This window comes from Passer montanus, unplaced genomic scaffold (genome assembly GCF_014805655.1).
Source record: "Passer montanus isolate IOZ18808 unplaced genomic scaffold, ASM1480565v1 scaffold44, whole genome shotgun sequence".
NCBI classification, from domain to species: Eukaryota; Metazoa; Chordata; class Aves; order Passeriformes; family Passeridae; genus Passer; species Passer montanus.
This window is the reverse complement of record NW_024369262.1, coordinates 5,277,133-5,299,588: the sequence shown is the minus strand read 5'-3', so window position 1 is coordinate 5,299,588 and position 22,456 is coordinate 5,277,133. Positions and strand designations below refer to the sequence as shown.

The following is a 22,456-nucleotide window of genomic DNA, read 5'->3' as shown; positions in this document are numbered from 1 at the left end:
TTGGAATTGCTGTCACTTTTCTCTCACCTGTTGTCTCTACAAGTTTGGAAATTATATTCCAGTTCAGGCTCTTAGCAACCTAATATTTACAGCAAATTCTATATTTTTGAATCCTGCAGGTTGTTAAAGCTGGGCCTAGTAAGAGATTATGTTGAACTATTAGTTACTTTAAATAGGCTTTCAGTGTAAGTTTTAATAGTTTTGTTTCCTCTTAAAGGCACCAAAGTAATTAATAAAAATAAGTCTGCAAGTAATTAATAAAAATAAGCCTGTGCTTTAGGCTGGGCTTTAAAGAAACTTTGTGAAGGTGGTATGAAATGCAGTGATACTGGCCAAAAATTTTATTAAAGGCCACAACTGACTGGAAAATCCTCACGTAAAGAACGTTTCGTACAGGGCAGCTTTCCCAGCAAAAATTTTATTTCAGTTTTACACCTCCAAGCTGTTTCTTTTCCTTTCTAGACTCATGAGACCAGCCTGTCACTGAGGTCCATCTCTCTTTGAGTGGGATGTTCATCGTGTGGCAGAGAGGAGGAAAATCAACCCTTGATAAAGCAAAGCCTTCAAGGCACAGAAAAATTGGCCTCATGTTGATTCCATCACTCTTCTCCTTTTAATTTTTTTTTTCCATTAAAAGAGCATGAATGTTTTGAGTGGTGTGTTTGTCTCTGTGCAGACATTTTGCACAGAGCTTTTTTGCCATGGTGGGACCCAGCAGATCTGGGAGGAGGTGATGCTGTCGTGGGGCACAAGCACAGATGTCACCAAGTGCCAGCTGGATGAGGCATCTGCTATTTCCCCTCCATCACTGCACTGCAGCACTCAAACAGAAGAAGATACAAAGGCCTGAGTGGATTTATACATTTATTGTTGCCACATTTTAAAGTTGTTGGTGGATTTGTGTCCATTACCTTTAAAGAAGTTGTTGCTCTCTTTGCAGATGTTTGAACAATCAGGATGCATAATTAATATTTGTTGATAATCTATGGGACTTACTCACAATAGTTTTATTTGTGGCAGAATTTCAGAGCCTTTCTGGCCTGTCTACAAAAAATAATCCAGGCTAGGGGACAAGGAGCAACCTGGGGAGTGGAAGGTGTCCCTGTAAAGTGGATGAGCTTTCTTTAAGGTCCCTTCCACCCAACCCGGTCTGGAATTCTGTGATTCCATGATATTCCTTGGTTGTTGGCATTTGAACTCAAGGTTTTACCCAGTGTGGTTGACAAAAGCATTGGTAGAATGGTCTTACCATGATCAACAAAGAGATAATAGTAATAATAATAATACTACTACTAATTCTGCATTTGAGAATTATTACCCATAAATTGGAAAAAACTGTTCAAAACAGGCTGATGTGAAAATAGTAATCACTATTAAATGTGTTGGTATAATTTTAGCTCTATCTACTTTGGAGATTCCTGTTTTGAAGTTCCCCTTCTGTCAATATTATAATTTGCTAGAGGTAATAAATCACTTAATTTAAAAAAGTTTGTACATAGATCTTGCAGTGGCTTTCTGTGTTTTCGAGCAGGAGTGAACTTTAATGTGAAGGAACTGACTCGAGTTTCACTGGTTTAAAGGTGTTTTTGAAGGGCCTTTGAAGTGCTTGAAGTAATAAATTGCACCCTCTAGTTATTAGCCTAGAAAAATGTATATTTTGGGAAAAATTTCAGTGGGCAAAATGTCAAAAGTTATTTTTTCAGTTATTTTTCTGACAGTTGTCTTGCTGTGCATTTACTGTATATTTTGCGTTACTGTATATTTTGCATTACTGTATATTTTGCATTACTGTATATTATACATTACTGTATAAACCATTTTATGATCTTGAGGCATTGGGGGTAAACAGTTGGCATTTGTCCTCCAGCTTTCCAGAAAATTCTCGAGCAGCTTGAGCAGATCCAAGAGACAAGTGAGTGCTGGGGCAAGAATTGTGTGAAACTCTGTAAAATAAAACAGATACGGGCAGGGGGGAACACCCTCTTTTACCAATGCTCAGGATATGTTTGTACAGCTGGCAATTTGTGCTCCTTCATATTCCTTGACCTAGAAATAGCCAAGGTTTTAATGCGTTCTTGGAGGGGGAGAAAGGTGTTGTGGAACAGAGCTGCCACATCAAAGGCTCTCCTCAGCCCCTAAAAGGGTTTCCACCACTGCCTTCCTCGGCCCTATCGAACACTCAGCACTTTTCCCACTCAGCCTTTTTTATTAAGAAATGGCCTTAAAGCTTTTATTTATATGAAAATGATAAAAGTGACACAAAGAGTTGAAAAGATCTGTACACTTCAAACAAAAGTCCATCGGGGATGTAATGTAAATGCTGGGTGAGGTGTCTCCATCAGCCCCAGGCAGGCAGCTCAGCTCTCAGCTGCTGCTCTGGGGAGAGTCCTCCCTCCAGGAGAGAGTTACTCTGAGGAGCAGTTTTGTACTAGCATGGGGTTTAAAACTTCCAAAGTCTTGCTGGTGGTAAAAGAAACCAAGTGTTTGATAATCAGTTGCACAGTACAGGTTGATGGCCATCGTGGAGATCATTATTCAGTTTTCCTTCTTAATGCAGGAGGTTTATATTGATCCTTTGTTCTCCAGGGTTCTGCTGGGATTGCTGGAATTCTGGGTCCTGGACTTGATGTTCTTGGAGGTCTTTTCCAACCTTAATAATTCTGTGGTTCTGTGACTTTCTTTCAGCGATGCTAAGCAACACAAGGAAGCAGAAAGAATTAAACCCCAGTTTTTAAAATGCCCTGATTTCCATTAAAATCTTACTTTTATTCCTTTCAGCACCAGCCCACCCTACTGCTGTGTGGATCTGTATTCCCTGAGGACAGGAGAGATGGTCAAATCCATCCAGTTCAAAACTCCTATTTATGACCTGCATTGCAATAAAAGGTAAGGGTGCTCGCTCTGCATTCCCTGTGTGTTTGGGCATGCCAGATTTTGGTAATAAATACAATTTCTGGTGTATGACCTCCCTGATTTTCTGTTTTTCACTCTCCTGTAAGCACAGCTCTGGTTCTCTGTTTCTCAAGGAGTATTTCAGTTGGAATGCATCAGTGTGCTTCCCCCATGGCTTTGGTTTAAGAAGCTCAAACAAAAAAAATCATTTAAGCTTCTTTCAGTTGTGCTAAAGGGTGAGCAGGAATCGCTGAAATCCTCGATGATCCACCTACAGCTGGGGAAATGGGATCACAGGGAGTTTAAACAGCACAGAGCACTAAGGGGTTTATGTCTCTTCTTTGTGTTGCTCTGTCAGATTTTGCCTCCCTGCACATCCAAAACATTCCTGGTGTGCAGTCTGTGGTTTGCAGGGAATAATATTCCAGTGAGTCAAATAACAAAGCAGCATCTTTGGGTTGGGATTGAGAGAAAATGGTCTGGAGGCTGAGGATGGGAGTTCCAGAGGAACAGCAGCTGTTGTGTCCATGGAATCAAATTTTGCTGAGTTAATGTGAAATGCCCACCTCTCCCAGCCACACAAAACTGCAGTTTTGTGGTTTGCTTTGTAGTTTGCCGTGTCTTTTTAAGGCAGAAGAGAAATCCCAGGATCCGTGTGTGGGGATCCTGCTGATCCCTTGGCACTCCTGATGGGAGAATTTGGAGTGGTGGCTTTGGTGCAAGCCCTGCTGACGCTCTGCTCCTTCACCCTCCCGTCAGTGCCATGAGTCAGCGTGGCCTCAGGTGCCCTGGGGGAGTGGTGCAATCCAGTTCCTGGGGTGAAGGTAGAGCCCTGCATGAAGAAATTCCCGCATTTCTTTGGGAATCCATAGTGCCATGCCGGAATGGATGGTCTTTCAGTCAATGACAACACAAATCATTGGGAAATTCAGAATGATTTGGTTTTTGTGCCTGGTTTTGATGCAGATGGGGAATATTAATCAAACCTGTGCAACTAAGTGTAAACTGCTAGTATAAATAAATAGATCAATAAATCCTCTGGAATCTTCCATCTGGGGGGTTCATTTCTGCAGAAAGACAGAGTGTCTTCAAGGGGGAGAAAACAAAAATCTCCAGGACTGAGAAATATTCCCAAATATCCGTAGGTTTTCAATACATACACATTACACTTCCACTTGCAGTCAAAGCTTTCTCATTATTCATTGATTTCCTTTATTTTAGGCAATGTAGAAAAAGTTAGAATTGATGTATTATCTTCTGGTTTTCTCTCTTGCAGTTTCAGCAATTGGAAGATGTCGTTTAAGTAAAATTACTAATGCCTAAATCTAATATATGTTATTTATTTATCTGAAAACATCAGCAAGCATGAGGGGGTGGTGAATATTTTGATTTTAGTGTAGTCCTTCCCAGGTATTGAGCTCTCATGGGATAAGAGGAAGTATTCTTATAGCAAAACAGATAAAAATAGGGAAAAAGGGGTTAAAGGCTGATTTCACACTGCTGGGAGAGAATCATCACCCTTTCCCCAAGGACATGAGCTGAGGCTGAGGTGATTCATCCCTTTTAAAGGTGACTGTTCCAGGCTGTAACACACAGTCATAATGTTCACATGAAGCATTAGGTGTGTGTTTAGTCAGTGAGAGATGTGATTAATTCTTTTTCCATGTTGTATCTTTACAATTAAAACCATTAAAACACTATTTAATAATGCTCTATATTGACAGCTAATTAAAAAATACTTTCTCACAGTCTGCCTAATGAGAGAATAACAGATTATTAATTGTGTCATATTGCTAAATGTAGGTTTTATGTGTTGGTTTCCCAGGTGCTTCTTTCATGTCAGGCTTTTATAAACTTGATTTTGAGAAGTCATCAGTGTGGGAGAAAGTGTTCCCTGGTTCTAAAACTTGCAAGATGCTGCTGTGCTTCCACATTTGCATCTCTGGGCTCTGTTTTTTGAGGCAGCACCATGTTTCCTGTTACCCTGTGGTTTTTGGCCTTTACAATAAAAGTGTAATGTACCAGCAAACACATAAACATCCATCTTTAATATGCTAATTGACCCAAATTCTGCTTCTCTCAGCTCTGTTTGTGTGCTGATGTTCTTGGTATTACACTCCCCCTTGCTTTTAGTAAATAAAATGTTTTAGTAAATCTGCACTGAGGTGGGCAGTGGGATTATTTCACATTTAGCTCTGCTGGTTGTTATTTGAGTCAGTGACAGTAATTCAGGGTCTTTGCAGCTCCATTCTTGCTTTTTAATGGAGCTTTGAGTGCAAGAGCTGTATCACAAAAGTGCTGTGCTGCTGTGGCTCAGCCCCCTGCACTTCCTGCAGTGGAGTTCGTGTGGTTGGCAGGAGAGAGAGCCCTCAATAACTGCCAGGGATTGCTAACCTGGCACTTCATCACTGCAGAGTTTGTATTGATGCTTTTGAAATAATTACATTTAGATATTGAATCTTGAAACCAATGCAGTTAATGGCTGAAGTGGACATTCCATTTCTGTGTTTTCAGGATCCTCGTTGTGGTCCTGCAGGAGAAAATCGCCGCCTTCGACAGCTGCACTTTCACCAAAAAATTCTTCGTCACCAGTACGTACAACTTTGGGCTCAGAGGTGGACAGAACAGACCTTGTTGTTTGTTTCTTTATTTCTAAATCCTCAAAGCAGCTCTCAGTGAATAATCTGGAGCTTCGGGAAAACTTGCTTCAAAAAGAAACCCCAAACCCAAATGGTTTTTTGTGAATATTGAATTCTTTTCTGTATTTATTACTGCTGTAACTAATTGTAAAGGGCACCCACACTGCCATCCATCAGTAGCTGAACAATTCTTTTGTTCATTTCAAATATCTGTAAAAACCTCAGGTGGGAGCTCCAGGTTATCACATCAGCAGCAATTAAACCTATATCAACAGTGATCTACCCACTGTTCATTTTTGGTTGTTCCTTAGGCACACTGGGTTTTTTTATGTGACTTTACAGTTCATAATTTACTTTGGAAAGGTCAGAGTTTTATTATTAAAAAGAATCTGCATTTTGCTGGATGTATTTTCAGTCACAATTAGAAAAGTTGAAATTATTTTTTTATATGATCTCTGTATTTATAGAAGAATCTCCTTAGGAGAAGCTGTTTTTGTCGTAGTTTGAAGGAAAGCAGCTTCCTGCAGTAATATTAAAGTTGCCAATAGGTGTCAGTTTCTTCCTATCCATGGATGTGAGGTACTGGGACTCTGCTGGGATTCAGTGACAGGATCCAAACGAGAAAGGATTTATTTGTGTCCTCTTTATCACTCCCTTTTATTTCATCCAAAAGAATCAGAGTACAAGCCTAGCTTTATTTTAGACCAAAAGTACAGAAAACCTCTCAGTTAAATGTGTATTCTGAGAATTTTTGGGCTTATTTTGTTGTTTTTTTTTTGAAGATACTGCAATTTATTATTTAAAAATTAATGCCCTGAAGTTAATTTTGAGGAGCAGGGATACTTTATTCGTAAACATAAATTTGATTTGCTTTGTGTTTTGTGGAACAGCTGTGGAATTTAAAGAGGAAAAATTAAAACTTCTGGAGATAATGATGAAATTATTTTTTAAAAAGTCCAAAAATTCCTGAAATATCACTAATACCTGCATTTCTCCAGCTGTGCTGCTTTTTAATATTAGAAACTCAAGCTTTTCTGAAACTTTCCTGTGGTTTAATTAAGGACAGCGTCATTTTTGGGGCATTTTGGATGCTGCCAGAGCTGGAGCCAGCACAGCCCTTCCCTCTGGCAGTGCCATGCTGTGAGTGGGCAGAGCTGTGCTTTTCCCTGGATTTCTGGGGTTTGGGACCTGTGCTGAGGATGCCAAGCTCAGCCATTCCCTGCATCCTGCTGCCAGGCAGGTGCTGTGCCCTGGCACGTCGGGGCTGCAGCAGAGCTTTTGTCTGAGCTTCCCCATTTCATGTGCTGAAATCTCCTCGACCTGAGAGTGTATCTTGAAAGGCTTCAATTCCTCTGGTGTGTTTGGAATGGGATGTAAATGAGCTCCCTCGTTAGCTGCAGGGATTTCTGGGAGGCAGCCAACTGGCCACTGCCTTCTTTGGCTGTGCCTTTGAAAAAAATTATTAAAGGACAGTGCCAGTATCAATTAAAAAAATAGAAATCCTTGAAAAGGAAGCTCAGGAAAAGGTCTTGGAGGCCTTTTTGTTTGCATTGTTGGGGCAGCCTGTGTCCTGTCCAGACTGGTGCTGGTGCACCTCAGCTCTGAGGATGTCACTGAGATATTTGACAGCATGAAAAAGATTCTCTGACTGGTTTTGATCAGAAGGGAGGGCACAAAGGGCAGAAATATTACTGAGGATCACTGACTCTTTGAAGGGTTTGGGGTTACTTTTAGGGAAAAGAAAATCTTTATTTTCAAGAAGATTTGGTGATGGTGTGGAAATCACCTCTTCCATCCCTGAGTGGTGTGGGAGCCTTAGAACCTCACTGAGACAGAACAAATGTGAAGCAGAAGCTCTGGTCTGTTTTGTTGATTATTTATACATAGAAATGAAATGCAGAATGTCCAATTAAAAGCAGTGTCAGGAATTCTGAAGTTCCTCAGAAATGCTAATGCAGCTGCCGTGCACATGAGGAGTATTTGTCTTTCTGTTTTTGTTTTTGTGGTTGGATGTGTAGCTTAATATATTGTTACAATAAATATACCATAAAATATTCAGGATGTAGATGGACAAGTTCGTGCTGCTGTTGGAATGTTTTAACTCCTGCATTTCCTGATTTTTCCTGAGCAAGTTTGACACAGGACCAACCTTTGTTTTCCCCTGCTTGGGATTACATGGAAATGTGCTGATTTGACTTGGATGGCAGGGAGCCAGAATGTTTTATTTGTGCCTTTTGTCACACTGAGGTAACAAAACCTCAGTGTACAGGTGCTCCAGACTGGGAGAGGCAATTTAAGACAGGTGCTTAAACGTGGAGGGAAAACATGCTGTAACTATTGTAGAAAAATTACCAGGATATCCCCTAATCTAGCCTGTGGGGTGTTCTGATTTTTAAATGTCTGCTAGGAGAAGGCAGAACATCAGTCTCATGGCAGTCACTTCCATCCATCACTGCTCTCCTGCTTGGAGCCAGCTCCTTTTCCCTAGGAAGAGACACCAAGGGGAGGAGAAAAACCAGTGCAGGATGTGAAATTCCTGCTGGGCTAGGTGCTCATGTGGCCAAATTAAAGAAAAATTCATTTGATGCTTATGTTAAGAATGTGTTTCCTTTCCTAACTGAGTGTCAAGGTGTGGATTTTAAATAGCTTCTGAAATAGCTCAGAGTTTAATTGTGCTTCACTTCAGATTTCCTTCAGAGCCTTTTCTGCATGTGACTGAAGGATCAGAAACCGAAGTGATGCACAGAAACCAAAGTGATGCACAGAAACCAAAGTGATGCTCAGGCTTTTTTTGCCCCTACTTTGCTCTAAAGAAAAACTGCAGAAAAGCTGAATTCCATTGATTTGCATTCCATCAGTGCTCCTCACCCCAAAACTGCTTACTTAGTGCTGATCATGAATATGGCCTGATGGATCCTTTCCTTCTCCATAAAGAACATCCTGCCCACCCCCTGGGCCCTGAGGAGAGATCCTCCCAGATAACATCATGCATGTGGCATCATCCCTGTGTCCGGTACCGAGGGCCTGCTCAGCTTCCCTGGCCCTTCTCTGCTCATATTGATGCATTCTCCATCCAGGATCCCCCAGGGATGGAGGCAGTTATTGCAGCCATTAGCTGGCACCACGTTGCTATTGATGCTGTTCTGTAGAGCCCTGAGAGGTAATTTTGCAGATTTTAGTCAGAGTAGTTTATTGTATAGAAAGCCTGGAAAGGTTTTCCTCACCCCCTGCCGTGGTCAGCTGTTGTCTCTGCCCCAGCAGGGGAAAAGGTGGTTCTGGGCAGGCTGCACTTTGAAGGAGGAGTCTGGACTCTTGCTTTTGGTCTTCAGTTGAGTTTATTGTTCCTTATCTACAGAGTTTTTCTGTCTGTCCAGCCAGGTCTGATCAGCAAGACAGCCAAGGGCACTCTCTCCCACCCACGGGGTGGTTGTCTCTTTTATAGTGAAAACTACATATAAGATATTTACCTTCTATTTCCAATACTTTTCACCCTTGTTGGCAAGTGCACTTTCACCATGAACCAATCCACACGTGCCAGCATCATCCTGAACATGGATGCCAAGGAGAAGAAAGAAGAAGGACAGGGCACGCCCAAATCCCTCCATCTTGGAACCCCTGACCCCCATGTACAGGATTCCAAACCCCCCTGTACAACATACAAACCCCCCCTGTACAGTGCTCCAAAGTTTTTCCCTTCACCCTGTGATTGCTACTACTGTGCTGCTTAAACTTTTGTGGCCTGTAATTCTTTATATAAGGTGGGCAATTTGCTCCATGAATTAAGATGGAATTTCCAGGTGTCTTTGGCTTCCTGGCAGGGTGTCCGAGCCCCTGGCAGGGCTTTGAGCCATCCAGGGCATCCAGAGAGATGTCCTGGGCTCCGACAACCCCCAGCCAAAATCAGTCCGTGGATGTTGAATGAACCTCTCCAAGTGAAGGAAACCCCCAAAGCAAATGGTGTTGGGTGCCCTGAGCTGCAGATTTGGGATTGGATTTGGGATTTGGGATTGCTGTGTGCTCTCACATTCACACACAAGGAATAATTTGGTGGTTTCACTTTGTCGCTAGGCTGGTCTGGAAATCTTCAAGGATTTTTGGACATTTCTGTTGGAATTCCTTCCCCCGTCGGGCTCGCAGGAAGCAGCTCGAGCTCTTGACTTTGAAGTAAAAACACTGGGTGTCTTATGGAGAGGTTTAATGCCTGAAGAGTCACATTCTTCAAGAAGTTGTGTGTGTTTCCCTCCTCAGCTGTGGGCATTTCTCCTGGTTATCCCACACGGGATAATCATTGACAGGATTCCTTTGTCTGTGGGGGACCAGCTCCGATCGAAAGTCCTCGGGGCAGGTGGGAAGGGAGCTCCTGAGTCACAGGATTTTCTTGATCAGTGAAGAAGAGCCAAGTATGTCCCTGTGGATTGCTAGAAGCACTTTTAATTTTTATACACCCACATTTATATCAGCACCTACCCCTTCATGGTGTTTTAACCTGAGAAATGTTGATTTAATTTTGCTTTTTCTTTTTAATAGCATTATTTAGAAGAGTGTTTTTTCCCTGGCTGTGGGAATCAGTGTCTCACCATTCCAGGATAAGGCTGAAACACTTTTTGGAGAGATATTTAGGGCACCGTGGTGGATTTCTGAGAACAAACAGCTTTGGTGCTTGCAGGAGGTTTTGCTCCACTGCAGGAAAATGTAAATACAACAGAAAAGCTGCATAAAGCCACAACAGAGGCCTGAGTCCCCAAGATGTCTGTCTGTCATATCTCCAGGCTCTGACAGTTTTACAAATTAAATGTAAAACAGGAAGTGCTCTTTGTTTCTATATAAGTTATTTTTATCTAAAGCACCCAAATCCTTAATGTTAAAGGGCAAACAAAGCCATCTGACATTGTCCTGCACAGAAACAACAACCTCAGTGGCAACTTTTATTATTTGTCACTGTCCAAGTCTGGAAAAAAAAAAAAAAAAGTAAACCTCAGATTAAACATTGCACTGAAATTAATCCAATTGGTGCTAAATGAAACAGCGAGGCCTAATGAACATGAAAGGCCACTGATATTTTGTAGTGAAAGCTCTGGGATTGTGCTTGGACATGTGGAGTAACAGAAAAATCATAAAATGATGGAATTTGTGAGCTGGGAGGGACCCACTGGGACCATCAAAGTGTAGATGCTTCAAACTGCCATGGCAGAGTGAACAGGGAAGGAGATCTCTGTAGTAATAATAATAATAATAATTTCATAAGAATTAAAAATAAGTAAGAAAAAAAGGCCCTGGGTGCAAACCCCATTTCTCAGTGGGTCCATCCTGCTCCTTTGCTCTTTTACTCCATTTAATGGGTGATACTTGAACAGAAGGAAGTGCAAGAACAATGGAAGAGTTTTGGAAAGTATGTGACAGTGTGAGAGTAATAACATTTACACAGGGCCTTTCATCTAGAAGGAACCCAGAGGAATTTATAAACAATATTGCTTTATACAGTTTATAAACAACAAAAAAATTGGTTTGCTAAAAAAACCAAAAAAACAAAACAACCAACCAAAAAAAATATTAGATAAAACAACTTATATGATTTGTTTTCTTTGAAATAAACAAAGCTTTTGCTACAACAGTATCACTCTACCCATTATTTATTGCATTTTCCCTCTCTGTGCTCTCTGGCATGGGTCTGCTTTCTGGCTGCTCTGCAGTGCAGGAATTAAGGATGGAGTTTTGTAATTCCATTCCTATGGAGAGCTCTGTGTTTTGTAAGACCCAGAAGAGAATTACAGATTGATTTTTAGAGAAGTAGCATCACTTCAGTGGGTTCTTGGAGCTATTTATTTAAAAATACACAATGGCTCTGCTTCACTGATTTTTGAAGTGATAATCCAGCAAGTCCTTTGAATGATTAAAGGCAAAGAATTTCTGTTGAAATGAGTTACTTCTTTTGGAATTTGTTTAGAAAACTGTGTTTAAAACCACTGGACACTTCAGCTGACATATGTCATCTTTAATGAACCTTGCCAGGCACTGAACAGAAAAATCCTTGTTTCTCCAGAAATCAGGAAGGTTTCCTTAGGGTGGAGGTGAGCCTGGGAATCTCTGCCTTCATGGCATTCCCTGTGACCCAAAAGATGCCATTTCTGCCTTATTTTGGGATTAGAGACAAAATCCTGAAAGGATTTTTTATTAATAACTGCCCATCCCCTCAGCTTGAAATAAAACCTCTGGTATGGATTCCTCACAGGTACAAGGTGTGACATATTCATTAAAATTCCCACCTAGGAAAGAATAAATCAAAATTAGTTATAAAAAAGGTTGAACATGGACCACTGCAAAGGAAACTGGAGAGAATGGGGAAAAGAAACCAGTGAAAATGCTGGAAAAAGAAAGTTTTCCTATTAAACTGATAGGGAAAAAGACTGAAACAAGACAGAAACGAACTTAAAATGTTTTTCATTAAAAAGTAAGAACAAAGTCAAGATAGAGGGGATGAAAGTCTGGAAAATAGCAAAACCAGATTTTTTTTCTGTACTATAAATATTGTAGGGAATAAAGTTCTTATAATGTGCTGTGAAATTAAAAATCAACCAGTAGTGTCTTAAGATGAACACGATGGGATGTGCTTGAAGGAAAGCAATGTTAGGTGATTCTGATTTGGCTTTTTCATTCTCTCAGCTTTATTAATTCATGCATTAATTTGCAATGGTTTATCAGCTGTCATTTTACAGTGTGTTTTAGTGAGATTTGAGAAAGAAATAAAACTGTGCTGTGAGTAGGGAGTTATGAGTGCACCGTTCTGCAAACTGAAAATAAACCCCGACTTAGCTCAGACAGGTTCTGCCTGTTAACATCAGATCTTCTAGAGAGAATATTGTAGCCCTGTATCTCCTTGAAGTCTCTGCTTTATGAAGAAGCTGTGGAGATGCTGCAGAGCTGCCCCAGTGGAGGTGGTTCAGGTTTATTAGCGGCGTGTTGGGTGATTTATTGGCCCGAGCTCTGCTCTAGCTGACACAGCCTGCAATGACTCTGCTCCTCTGAGCAGAGTCTTCCCAGTGAGCTGGTTGTGTAAAGGACAGGGGAGAGGACAGGAATGTGTTGCTTTTCTCCTCTTGGCTGCTCTCTTTGTGTTCCATTGCCATCGCTGAAGATCCAGGATGAGCTTTTGCCAAACAATTCAAGGAAAGCACTGGAGCCTTGGGCTTCTTGGAGGAGCTCAAGACTGATGGAAGAATCCAGAGTCAGAGGAGGGGGTATTTGGGTGAATTTTCAAAGATGGGTAGAGGAGGTGATTTGGTTTATTATGGACTTATGGATTTGGATCTCCAAAGGTAGAGATTTTCATCATTACCATAAGGGTAGTAATGGAAATAAATAGAAAATTAATGGAAAGTAAATCAGCCTTCTTTTTGCTGACTCACAAAGCAAACGTTTGTGTAGCTCTTTGGAGAACTTCAGGTAATGTGGAATTCCTGTATTCTCAGTAAAATGAAATATATAAAATCAGCACAGCAACAAGTAAGTTTAAAACATTTTTGAATGCAAATAATCACAAACTATATCCTTATTGCAGTTATAATTTTATAACCCAGATATTTTTTAAAAAGAGAAGGAATGGAGAAATTGTAACACTGAGGAATTCACCTGTGGGGCTGTAGATAACATTTACATCTTCGTTGTGAGAAAACTGAGGCAGAGGATGTGAGTCCCAGCGTGTCCTTAGCCAGGCCCCTCTTCAGAGGGATCCTGGAGCCCATTTCTTACTCTTCACTGTTCCTTAGGGCAGCACCAGTTGGAATTTTTGGATGTAGGAACTTGATACAATTAGCAGAAAAATGTGGACTTTGATTCTGATTTTCAATATGCAATTTTTCTTCCTTGAAATTATTAATTTCCTCTGCACAGAGGCAGAAGGTAATTGTGTGTACTCCAAGATTATGAAGTAGTTTCCAATAGGTTTTCACCTATATTTTTGTGAGTGATAGGCCCAGTTAAGCTGGTTCTAAAATCAGATATTTTTTAGTACTTGCTTGGTTTGCTGCACTTTTGGAAGGACTTTCCCTGAGTGATCCTTTCTTGGATGACCTCTCCATGCTGTCATTAAAACTTGGAAACTTTGGTCTTCTTGACAGTTAGTTCTGCATTCTCATTATGTTCATTCCTATTGTAAACACGCTGAAGTTGCTGCTGTTATTGCTTAGAATGGCTTTTTCCTCTGTTGTTTTGAAGTCTGGTAGAAATAGAAGTTAATCTTTAAGGGAGTGGGGCTGCTGAGGATTGGATGGCCCAGCTCGATGGGTCACGCCGTGTCTGTCTTTTCATTTGCCTCATAGATGATGTTCTGCTGACTCCAGCTGTTTTTTTGGAAAGCAGAAAAACAATTTGCTTTTCCTTCCCATCAAGTATAACCCTTTGTTTATCCTTGTGCTGCTGCAAGTTTCCAAAATGCAAAGACTTGCAAAGAAAAGAAAGGGAGGAAATAGCTCCTTTTTTTTACGCTGTTTTTCGTATCGGAGAGAAGAGTTTAGGACCGAGCTGAATTGTTGACCTTTGTGGAGTTTATTCTTAGAATTGGTTGATTTGTGTGTGGAGTCTGATTGACTGAGCCCAGTTCATGGGACAAACCACGGGCACTGGGTTTGGGAAGGGCAGTCCCAGCTTTTCTAAGTAACTCTTCTGTTCAGTGATCAGTTTTGGATTTGAAGAATTCCTCTTGCAGTTCTTCAATGGATTCAGTTCACTGAAGTAATTGAGAACAGCTCCCTTTTCCAAGCAGGACTCGTTTTTTGCTATGAATTGCTGAGACTCCTTTAGTTTTCTCCTGCAGGGATGTTACGAATTTGGGAAACACAAGTCACTGGTTCTGAAGTCACTGTAGAGATTTACATGACGAGGGTTATCATCTGGCAACTTTTAGTGCTGTATTTTATACATAAAAGGGAAGGTAAAAGAAAGGTTTGGGGTCCTGAATTCCTTTCCTGACCCAGATAAGAGCTGCCGAGGCAGAAGTCGGCATTAAAACCTCACCGCTCCTGATCCATAATGTCATCGGAAGAACACGTTTGTATTTACAACCCAGGCCTGTATTTACAACCTTTTTTTTTGCTTGCTTTGTTCCTTAAGAGGCTCTGGCTACCCACATTTTATGCACTCCTGGAATGCAATAACAATTGTGGCATCGTCTCTTCAGAATTCGTTTTCCTTCCTGAGATGAGGCCGGCGATAAGGCCTCACAAACCCTCCCTGGGTTCTGCCTCAGATGGCTTTAACTGGGTGAATTCATGAATTCATTCTCTCCTTCCCTTCCTTTCTGACCTTTCAAGCAGCTTGCTGTGATCTTTGGAATTTTGCAATACCCTCAGTGCTCTGGAAAATGAAATCCAGCCTTGTTTATCTGCACAGGCCCAAACCCGCGTCCAGAGTGTTGTCAAATGTCCATGGAACCTTCCAGAAAGGTGCTAACCCCTCCCACACTGCTCCTCACTGCTTTGCAGGTGTGGGAAATAAAACCTCTCCCCTTCTGGAGGTTCTGCTGTGCTCAGGAAATGTTCTGGACTCTTCTGGAGCCTGCTGGAACAGGGCTGGACACATGTGGACATCAGGTTCTTGTCCCTGCCGTGGCTGCAGAGCAGTGCCAGAGTCTCAAATGAGAGAAAGTCTCAAATTCAGAAAATAGAAATCTTCACTGGCACTGCCTGGGTTTGGGGTTTATTTTTTTTATTAGGATTTTAAGCAATACACTGAGTAAAAGTTGTGTTGTATGTGTTCTGAAATGCAGTTTGCCTGTGCTCTTTCAGCCTGGGATGCATGAGCAGCTGCCCAGGCCTCCTTTAAATCAGACACACATGTCTGTAAGGTCTTCAATATTTTGTTTCTTGGCCAATCAGTGAGAGGATTTAAATTGCTAAATTGACTGTATTAGCCTAAGAACTGATGAAAAGTGAGATTAACCGTTTGCTTGATAGCCTCCTCCTTCCCCCTGTTCTTTCCTCCTTATTTTTTCATGTAAAAATGCTTATTTTTAAATACAAATTATTTGTTTTGTTTATTAAAAATTATTTTACTTATACCATTTTATAAAATACATCTTTAAAAAACTTTATCTATTAAATGCCATTTAATGTGATTAATTTTAAGCCTTTCCATGTTTTCATTCACAGCTATTTTGCCTGACAGGTATTTTCATGTTTTAATCCTCAGGAATAATTCTCTTTTCTATGCTCATTTTTATCCATATGTATAAATCTATTGTTAATGATAATATAAAGGTAATGGAAAGCAGGTGAGCAGTGGAAACATTGCCACCAATTTTAAAAGAATTACAAATTTTCCCACTCTGTAAAGTTTGTGCAAAAGTATATGGAGAGGCTGAGGGCTTGTATAGAGAATTGTTAAAATCAAAAGCATTTTGAAGGGCTGAGGGTTTGTATATAGAATTACTAAAACGAAACTAAGAGCACAAAACATCCTTTCATACAGCAGAAATCTGGAGGAGGTTGAAGTGAGTGAACTGTTCACCAACAGAAAGGTGTCAATCAAATGAAATTAATTAAAATGTGAAGATACAAAACCAGTCGAGTCAAACATCAGTACTCCCTCACCCCAGAATGTAATTTTTAAATATCAAAATAGCTTTAAAAATGCGAACATAAGAAGAAATGAATATTTACACATAATTAAATGTTCAAAATAGCTCATCTAACCACAGCCTTATCTCTAGAAACAAAAATGCAAGCATCCACTGAGTGATATTAGCAACTGAAAGGCTTTTGGTTAGACTTTTTGTTTTCTTGGCAATAAATAAAATTCTTTGGGAGAAGTCATTAAGATATTTCTTAATGTTGCCTTTTCCAACTTTGCAGGCTGCTATCCTTGTCCAGGGCCAAACATGAATCCTATTGCTCTTGGAAGCCGTTGGCTTGCTTATGCAGAAAATAAGGTAAGGAGGGGTTTGATAGCAAAAAATACTTCTAGATTCTGTGTATATAGGGGGAAAAGGAAAGAAAAGATCTCAGGAAAAAGCTTATGTGCAAAAGAAAAATTAAAATGACAGTCCTAGGTATTTTAAAATATGAGATCTTTAGTTTTTTACTTTTTTTTTTTTTACATTAGATTTTTACATTTGATTTAATCTCGTGCAAAAGAAAAATTAAAATGACAGTCCTAAGTATTTTAAAATATGAGATCTTTACTGTGCACTTTTGATTTAATCTCAGTTTAAGGAACTTGGAAGGCAGAGAAGACAGCCAGCAACATGTGTTTTCAGTGATGTTACTCAATAATCAACCCATTCTGTGCTTTAAAAGTTTAAAATATTTAATTACAGACACTTCTGAAGGCAGGCAAAAAACCACTTCCTAAATTCTCTTTGGGGAAACTGAGTCTGGAAAGAGCCTGTTGCCTCTCTGACACAGCAAAGCACTTTGTAGCTTAGAAAATAACATTACATTGGCCACTTTTGAGCACCTTTGAAAAAGTTAAGCTCCAAGAAAAAACTGAAAAACTTTAGACTTTTTTCCTTCTTTCTAGAGACAAAGAAAATAGATTCCCAAGCAAAGAAATGATCATTGCTTTTACCCAGAGGAGTGGATGTGTATTTAAAGCTTGAAGTGAAGCCTAAATTCAGCTCCTAATGCCTTATTTTTATTTCAAAGCAGATGTTTTTTCTCCCTTCCACCTGTGACTGCAGAATCTGTTTCTAGAGCTGAGCCAGAAATGATCAGAGGCAGATTTTAGAGATCTATTTGCTGTTACACCTCCTCCAGCACAGCTGATTTCTCCCCAAATTCAGGCCTGCCTTTCCTTTAGTGCCTCACCTTGTTGATGCTGAAAACAACCCTGCTCAGCATGGGATTTAAAAAGTATTGCTGCCAAAATATCAGCAAAAAATTGTATCACAAAGGGAATTTAAATGGCTTGTGTGTTCCCAGGTAAATTCACTGTGGGCTTTCCCTAGTTTAGGTATTTTTATTTAGATGTTTAAATATAAGCAGGACAGAAAAGTCTGTACAAACAAATACATTTTACAGTAATTTTTAATGTTTTTTAGCTCAAATAGTTAAACAGGCAGCATGTTCTCTGTGCAAGCAACAAATATCTATATTTTTTCCAATTTTGCATAGAAGCACAGATTCTATTGTTACTAATGGTTCAAAGGCAAAACCTACTTTTGTAGGGTGATGGCAGGTACAAGAGTCTTGTTTTGATTTATTGATTTTGAAGGAAGGCAATAAAAAGCAAACCCCATGAACATTCCTTTAATCTATTAAATGCAAAGTTTCAAACAACTCTTTTCCTTTGTCATTTCTTTGCTTGCTCGTCATAAAAAGGAGGGGAAAGCCACACTCGGATTCTTAGAATGGCTGATATTTAATGTTACATATACATGGCTAAAGCTTTTGATTATATTTATTTAAATTTATTTGTGGTATTGCTGCCAGACCAAAAATCCCACCATTTCAAAGTTTATGAATTCTTAGTGAGTACTCATCTGGTAATTGAAAACTGGAGCGGGGGACGCGACAGTCTGGGTGGCACCCAGAAGATTATAAAAAGGGGTTAAGTGTCTCAGCAGGGCTTTTTGCTGTTTGGAGGAAAAAACACACCACTGTACATGATAAATAAGAGCTCTGGTAATGGGTTCTGGGTTTGTGTAGTTTAATAGTAGTGACTTGGTTGCTGTCTTTTCTTCTTGTAGCTGATCCGATGCCATCAGTCCCGTGGTGGAGCCTGTGGAGACAACATTCAGTCTTACACTGCCACAGTCATTAGTGCTGCCAAAGTGAGTCCATCATCTGCCCTGGGAGAGCTGCTCGTGGAACATAATGATGAGGTTTCCCTGCTGAATTGGGCTGTGTGTCATCACCCCCTCCCTTCCCAGAGAGGAGAGCACACTCAGAGCCCTGCAGCAGCAGCACCGTGCCTGCCCTCCCCATCCTGCAAAGCTCTGACTGACTGTAGCTTTCCACAAAAGTATTTCTGTTTCTGAGCTGATTTTTTAAAATTTCATTTATTACAAACAGCTATTTACATTAGAGGGAAGTGACAGTGGGATGGATTTGTGTAATGGCTGTTCATAGTGGCACAAGTTTATATGATTAGAGATCAACATTGTGAATTATTACTCTTTTAGCATCATGAAAAGTGACTTTACAAGTGCCTGGTGCTTTTTGGACTCCATCACACCCCCATTATACGATTTGCTCTCTCTGAAGGGTGACAGCACAGTACTGGAGCTAATTAATTACCTTCTTTGAAGGTTAGAGCTTATTAATGACTGTTTACATATAGGTTCCATTGCCTCGTTTTTGTACTTCAGATGATGTTATAAAATCCCTCTGTTTTCAGAGAAATGTCTGGGGTTTTGTAGTATCAAAAGAACCTCATGGCTTGGAAAAATCTTAAACAAGGCCGAGCACAACTTTTGTTTCACTGTCTCCCTCCCAGCTCCTTTCCTTGCTGCAACAACAATTTCTTTTTCTCACACACACACACAGAGTGAGTTTTGGCACCGTGGGGTGAGCTCGGTGCTGATTACAAGCTTCCCTTGGAACCACCAGCCTTTTCATTTCTGATATGTGCAACAAAACAAACCTAATAATAGGAATGAAATGACAGCGTGGGACAGAAGGCTCAGTGGCACCGAGGAAAACAACAGTTAGGAGAAGCCACAGAGAGAGACACAGGGCAGGCCAGCTCATGTGAAAACAAAACAGAAAAACAAACACAGTCCATCACAATCACAGTGTGGCCGGAGAAGGAGAAAAATCACAGCTTTTTACATTCTTGAGGGGAGCTGGAATTGCTCCTCTCCTGAGGTGATTTGCTGGATCTCTGTGTGCTTTCACCATCAGCACAGTTAAAAAAGAGGTGTGGGGAAATCTCCCCAAATTCCTTCAATCCCAGCATTGTGAACATCTTTTTTATAGCACAGATAAGTTTGAAAAGCTGAGTGGCTTAGTGTGATCAGCCACAGTTTGGATCAGATGTGGCAAAATCCTGCAAACAGATCACTGTAGCTGATGGCCTTCCCTGCTGAGTAGTACTAGCCAGGGATCAGAATCCAGAAATTCTGCTGTTAAGCTGAATTTATCACACTGAAGTAGTGCTATTTCCTCATGTGAGTAGATATTGAAGATAAAATGTGTTTATAATCATAGGAAAGAAAAGATTGTTAGCCTCTGTACAGAGATAAACTCCCAGGGAGAGTTAGGAAAAGGGATAATCCCCAGGGCACGGGCTCTGGGCTGCTCTGTATTTGGACAGCACATTGCTCATGCTCCTGCCTGTGGGATGTTACTGTAATAGACAAGATTAATACTAATATAGTTTTAAATATTTGCATTATTTGGCTCTTGAGGAGTGTCTCAGCCTTAGTGTATTAATTTGTTATCCATGAGCACGCCACAGTAAATCTGCAATGTTTAATTTATTAGTGATTTCATTGAGTCTTGGCTTGCTGTCTAGCAGGTTTTCATCTCTGATAAGTGCAGGGCTGACTTCCTTGCTGGCAAATAGATGCTCCATATATCCATTGCCCTTTGTCCATTTCGTTGCCTCACCATCAACTTCACTCCTTATTTAATTCTTCATTTATGAACCTTCATTTATGCTCTTGTGTCCTGTCAGCTGCAGGGGTTTGCAATTCCTTTGCCTTGATTAGTGCAGGAGCAGCTTTTGGGAAGTGGATGCCCTTTCCTTTTCCCTGCACTGCTGCTTTTTGGTTCAGAAGTGGTTCCATTAAAGTTCTTGTTTGCCAGGTTACCTTGGGTTACAGCCTTTTCTCTGGTTCCAATTTTCTACTGAAGTGAAAGAACCTTCGTATGAAAGAGAAGGAAAGCTGAGAGCTTTCAGCAGGGTCACTTTGGAGAGCTGCCTTTCAGATCCTCTCTAGAAGGTCTTGGTGGCAGCACAGAATATTTTCTGTAATGGTTTTCCCTTTGCTGACCCATGTCCAGGGGTTTGTTCTCAGTGGGAGCTGCTGCTCTTGGTGCAGCAAATAAATTTCCTTCTTAATCAAATAACTTGGGAGTTATTTGGGAAGGTCCCTGTTGACCAAAATCAGTGAGGTCAAAGTCATGATCGTGTTGGTGGCTTTCTGAGTGTTCATGTTCTAAAAGCTCTGGTAGTTTCTGTCATTTGGCCAAGCAGAAAATTTCAGGAAGCAGAAAATGTGTCAAGATTCACATTTGGATTAATGATGAGTGCAGATAAAAATGGATGTGTTTGGAAAAATGGAAGTAACATTCCTTAGAGGTGTTGAAGAACACACTCAGTGCATGCAGACAGCAAAGTCCCTTCCAGGGGATAAAGATTCTTTTCAGTTGAACAAACAGTGGCATGGACACAGAATTTCTTTCAGAATAAACCCCATTATCCCTTTGTTCAAACTGAGCGTGAGGCTCAACCTCACTGTGTTGACACCTAAGGCGGATCTTTTTGATGTCTCCTTCTGCTTGCTATAGATTTTTCATTTGCAATAAAATAGATCATATAAAATGCATTTATTATGAGAAACAGGAACAATATATTGTGTTGTCACTAAAAGGATGCAAGCCTTTGTTGGAACAAAGCATCCTAACAGGCACTGAATGGTGCATTTTAATTCTTTTCATCTAATTAAAGTTGTATTTACTTTTCAATTAAATGAGGTATGAGGGCATATATCTATTTTAATTAAATATATGTATTTCTTTATATTCAAATAAATGTGAACAGTCATATTTTGAAGTAGGTAGGATACACATGAGCATAGAAATAATGTGTGTTTCTGCACACTGTGGAACAAAAGAAACTGGATCAAGTATTTTAATTTTATTTATCAGCAGACTTCACCGGCGGGTTCCCATCAGTGACAAAGGGACTGGGACAGTGCAAACTTGAACCCATTTCATTTAAAATGTATTTGCTCTGTCATATGTCTCGCATCAAATTATAAACCAAGTCCTTGTCACCTCATAACTCCCTTGCTTGATTCCTCCTCCATATCTTTTAATCCTGTACTGGTAAAGTGATTTAGCAAAGGCTGCATCTGTTTTCTCTTGTTACCTGATAACTCCTTAATGAGGACTAACAGCTTATGTGAGAGCAAGGTCATTAGCCCTAATGGATGGAAGGGACAGCTGATATGGCATGGGAAAGGTTAAAGATTGCCCCAGAAGTTTTTGCAAGTATACACAGCAGCACAGGGCAGTAAGTGCTGTAATGGTTCTGCACTGATATTTCTGAGCTAATGGCCTTGGCCACATCTCTGCACACCTCTCCCTGCTGCAGGCCCACGCTGCTCATTTCTGCTAGAGAGCTGTAAATTTATAGTTGGTACTTTGCCATCCCATTGCTCTCATTATAAATATTAAAGATATTTTCTAAAACAGGTCGGTTACAGTTTTCAGCCTTTTCCCTTGCACAGGTATTTTGCCATGTAGCATTTACTGCTTTCTCCTCCCTGCTTCATAAACTGAGAACAAATAATTTTCTAGGATTTTAGCTATTGGCCAAAAAACTGCCTTGTCAGTTTTTGCCAGGAGAGCTGGAATGCATCCCTGTGATGGCACTGGGGCTATTTTAGGTTCATCCCTCAGCTGTCAATATCTGCTTTATGTTACCTCTGCCAGCCTCCCGAGTCCGCCACTGTTAAAACCCGTTTTATTCTCCTCTGCCGTAGCCGGGTATAAAAAGAAATAACAAGAAACAAATGGCAGGATATTACTAAAGACTTTAAACCCCCAAAGCCATTGCTGTGCTAAAGGCCTGGCTCGATTTTAAGTGGAAGTATCTCCATTAGCATTAATGGGGTGAGTCCATCAGCAGAGGCATCTCAGAGGTTAATCAGCCTTCCTGGCTGGCCATGGCCATCGATACCGTGTGGCGCCTGCTGCTGTTGGCCCTTCAGAGGCTTTCCTGACAACACACTAACAGACTTTGTGTAAGTCATTTCCCATGAA

At 40.5% G+C, this 22,456-nt stretch overlaps 1 protein-coding gene across 13 annotated transcripts in view; it reads left to right on the top strand.

Moving 5' to 3' along the window:
- BCAS3 (BCAS3 microtubule associated cell migration factor) overlaps nt 1-22,456 on the top strand; it is a 299,564-nt gene that overhangs the window by 30,422 nt on the left and 246,686 nt on the right. For all 13 annotated transcript variants that reach the window (XR_005628832.1, XM_039720696.1, XM_039720699.1 and 10 more), the window contains 4 exons: nt 2,779-2,886; nt 5,407-5,483; nt 16,376-16,452; nt 18,211-18,294. Coding sequence is in view for 12 of the 13 variants with exons in the window: in XM_039720696.1 (XP_039576630.1) it covers nt 2,779-2,886; nt 5,407-5,483; nt 16,376-16,452; nt 18,211-18,294 (346 nt within the window). In the remaining variant the exon portion in view is untranslated. The remainder of the gene's footprint in view (nt 1-2,778; nt 2,887-5,406; nt 5,484-16,375; nt 16,453-18,210; nt 18,295-22,456) is intronic.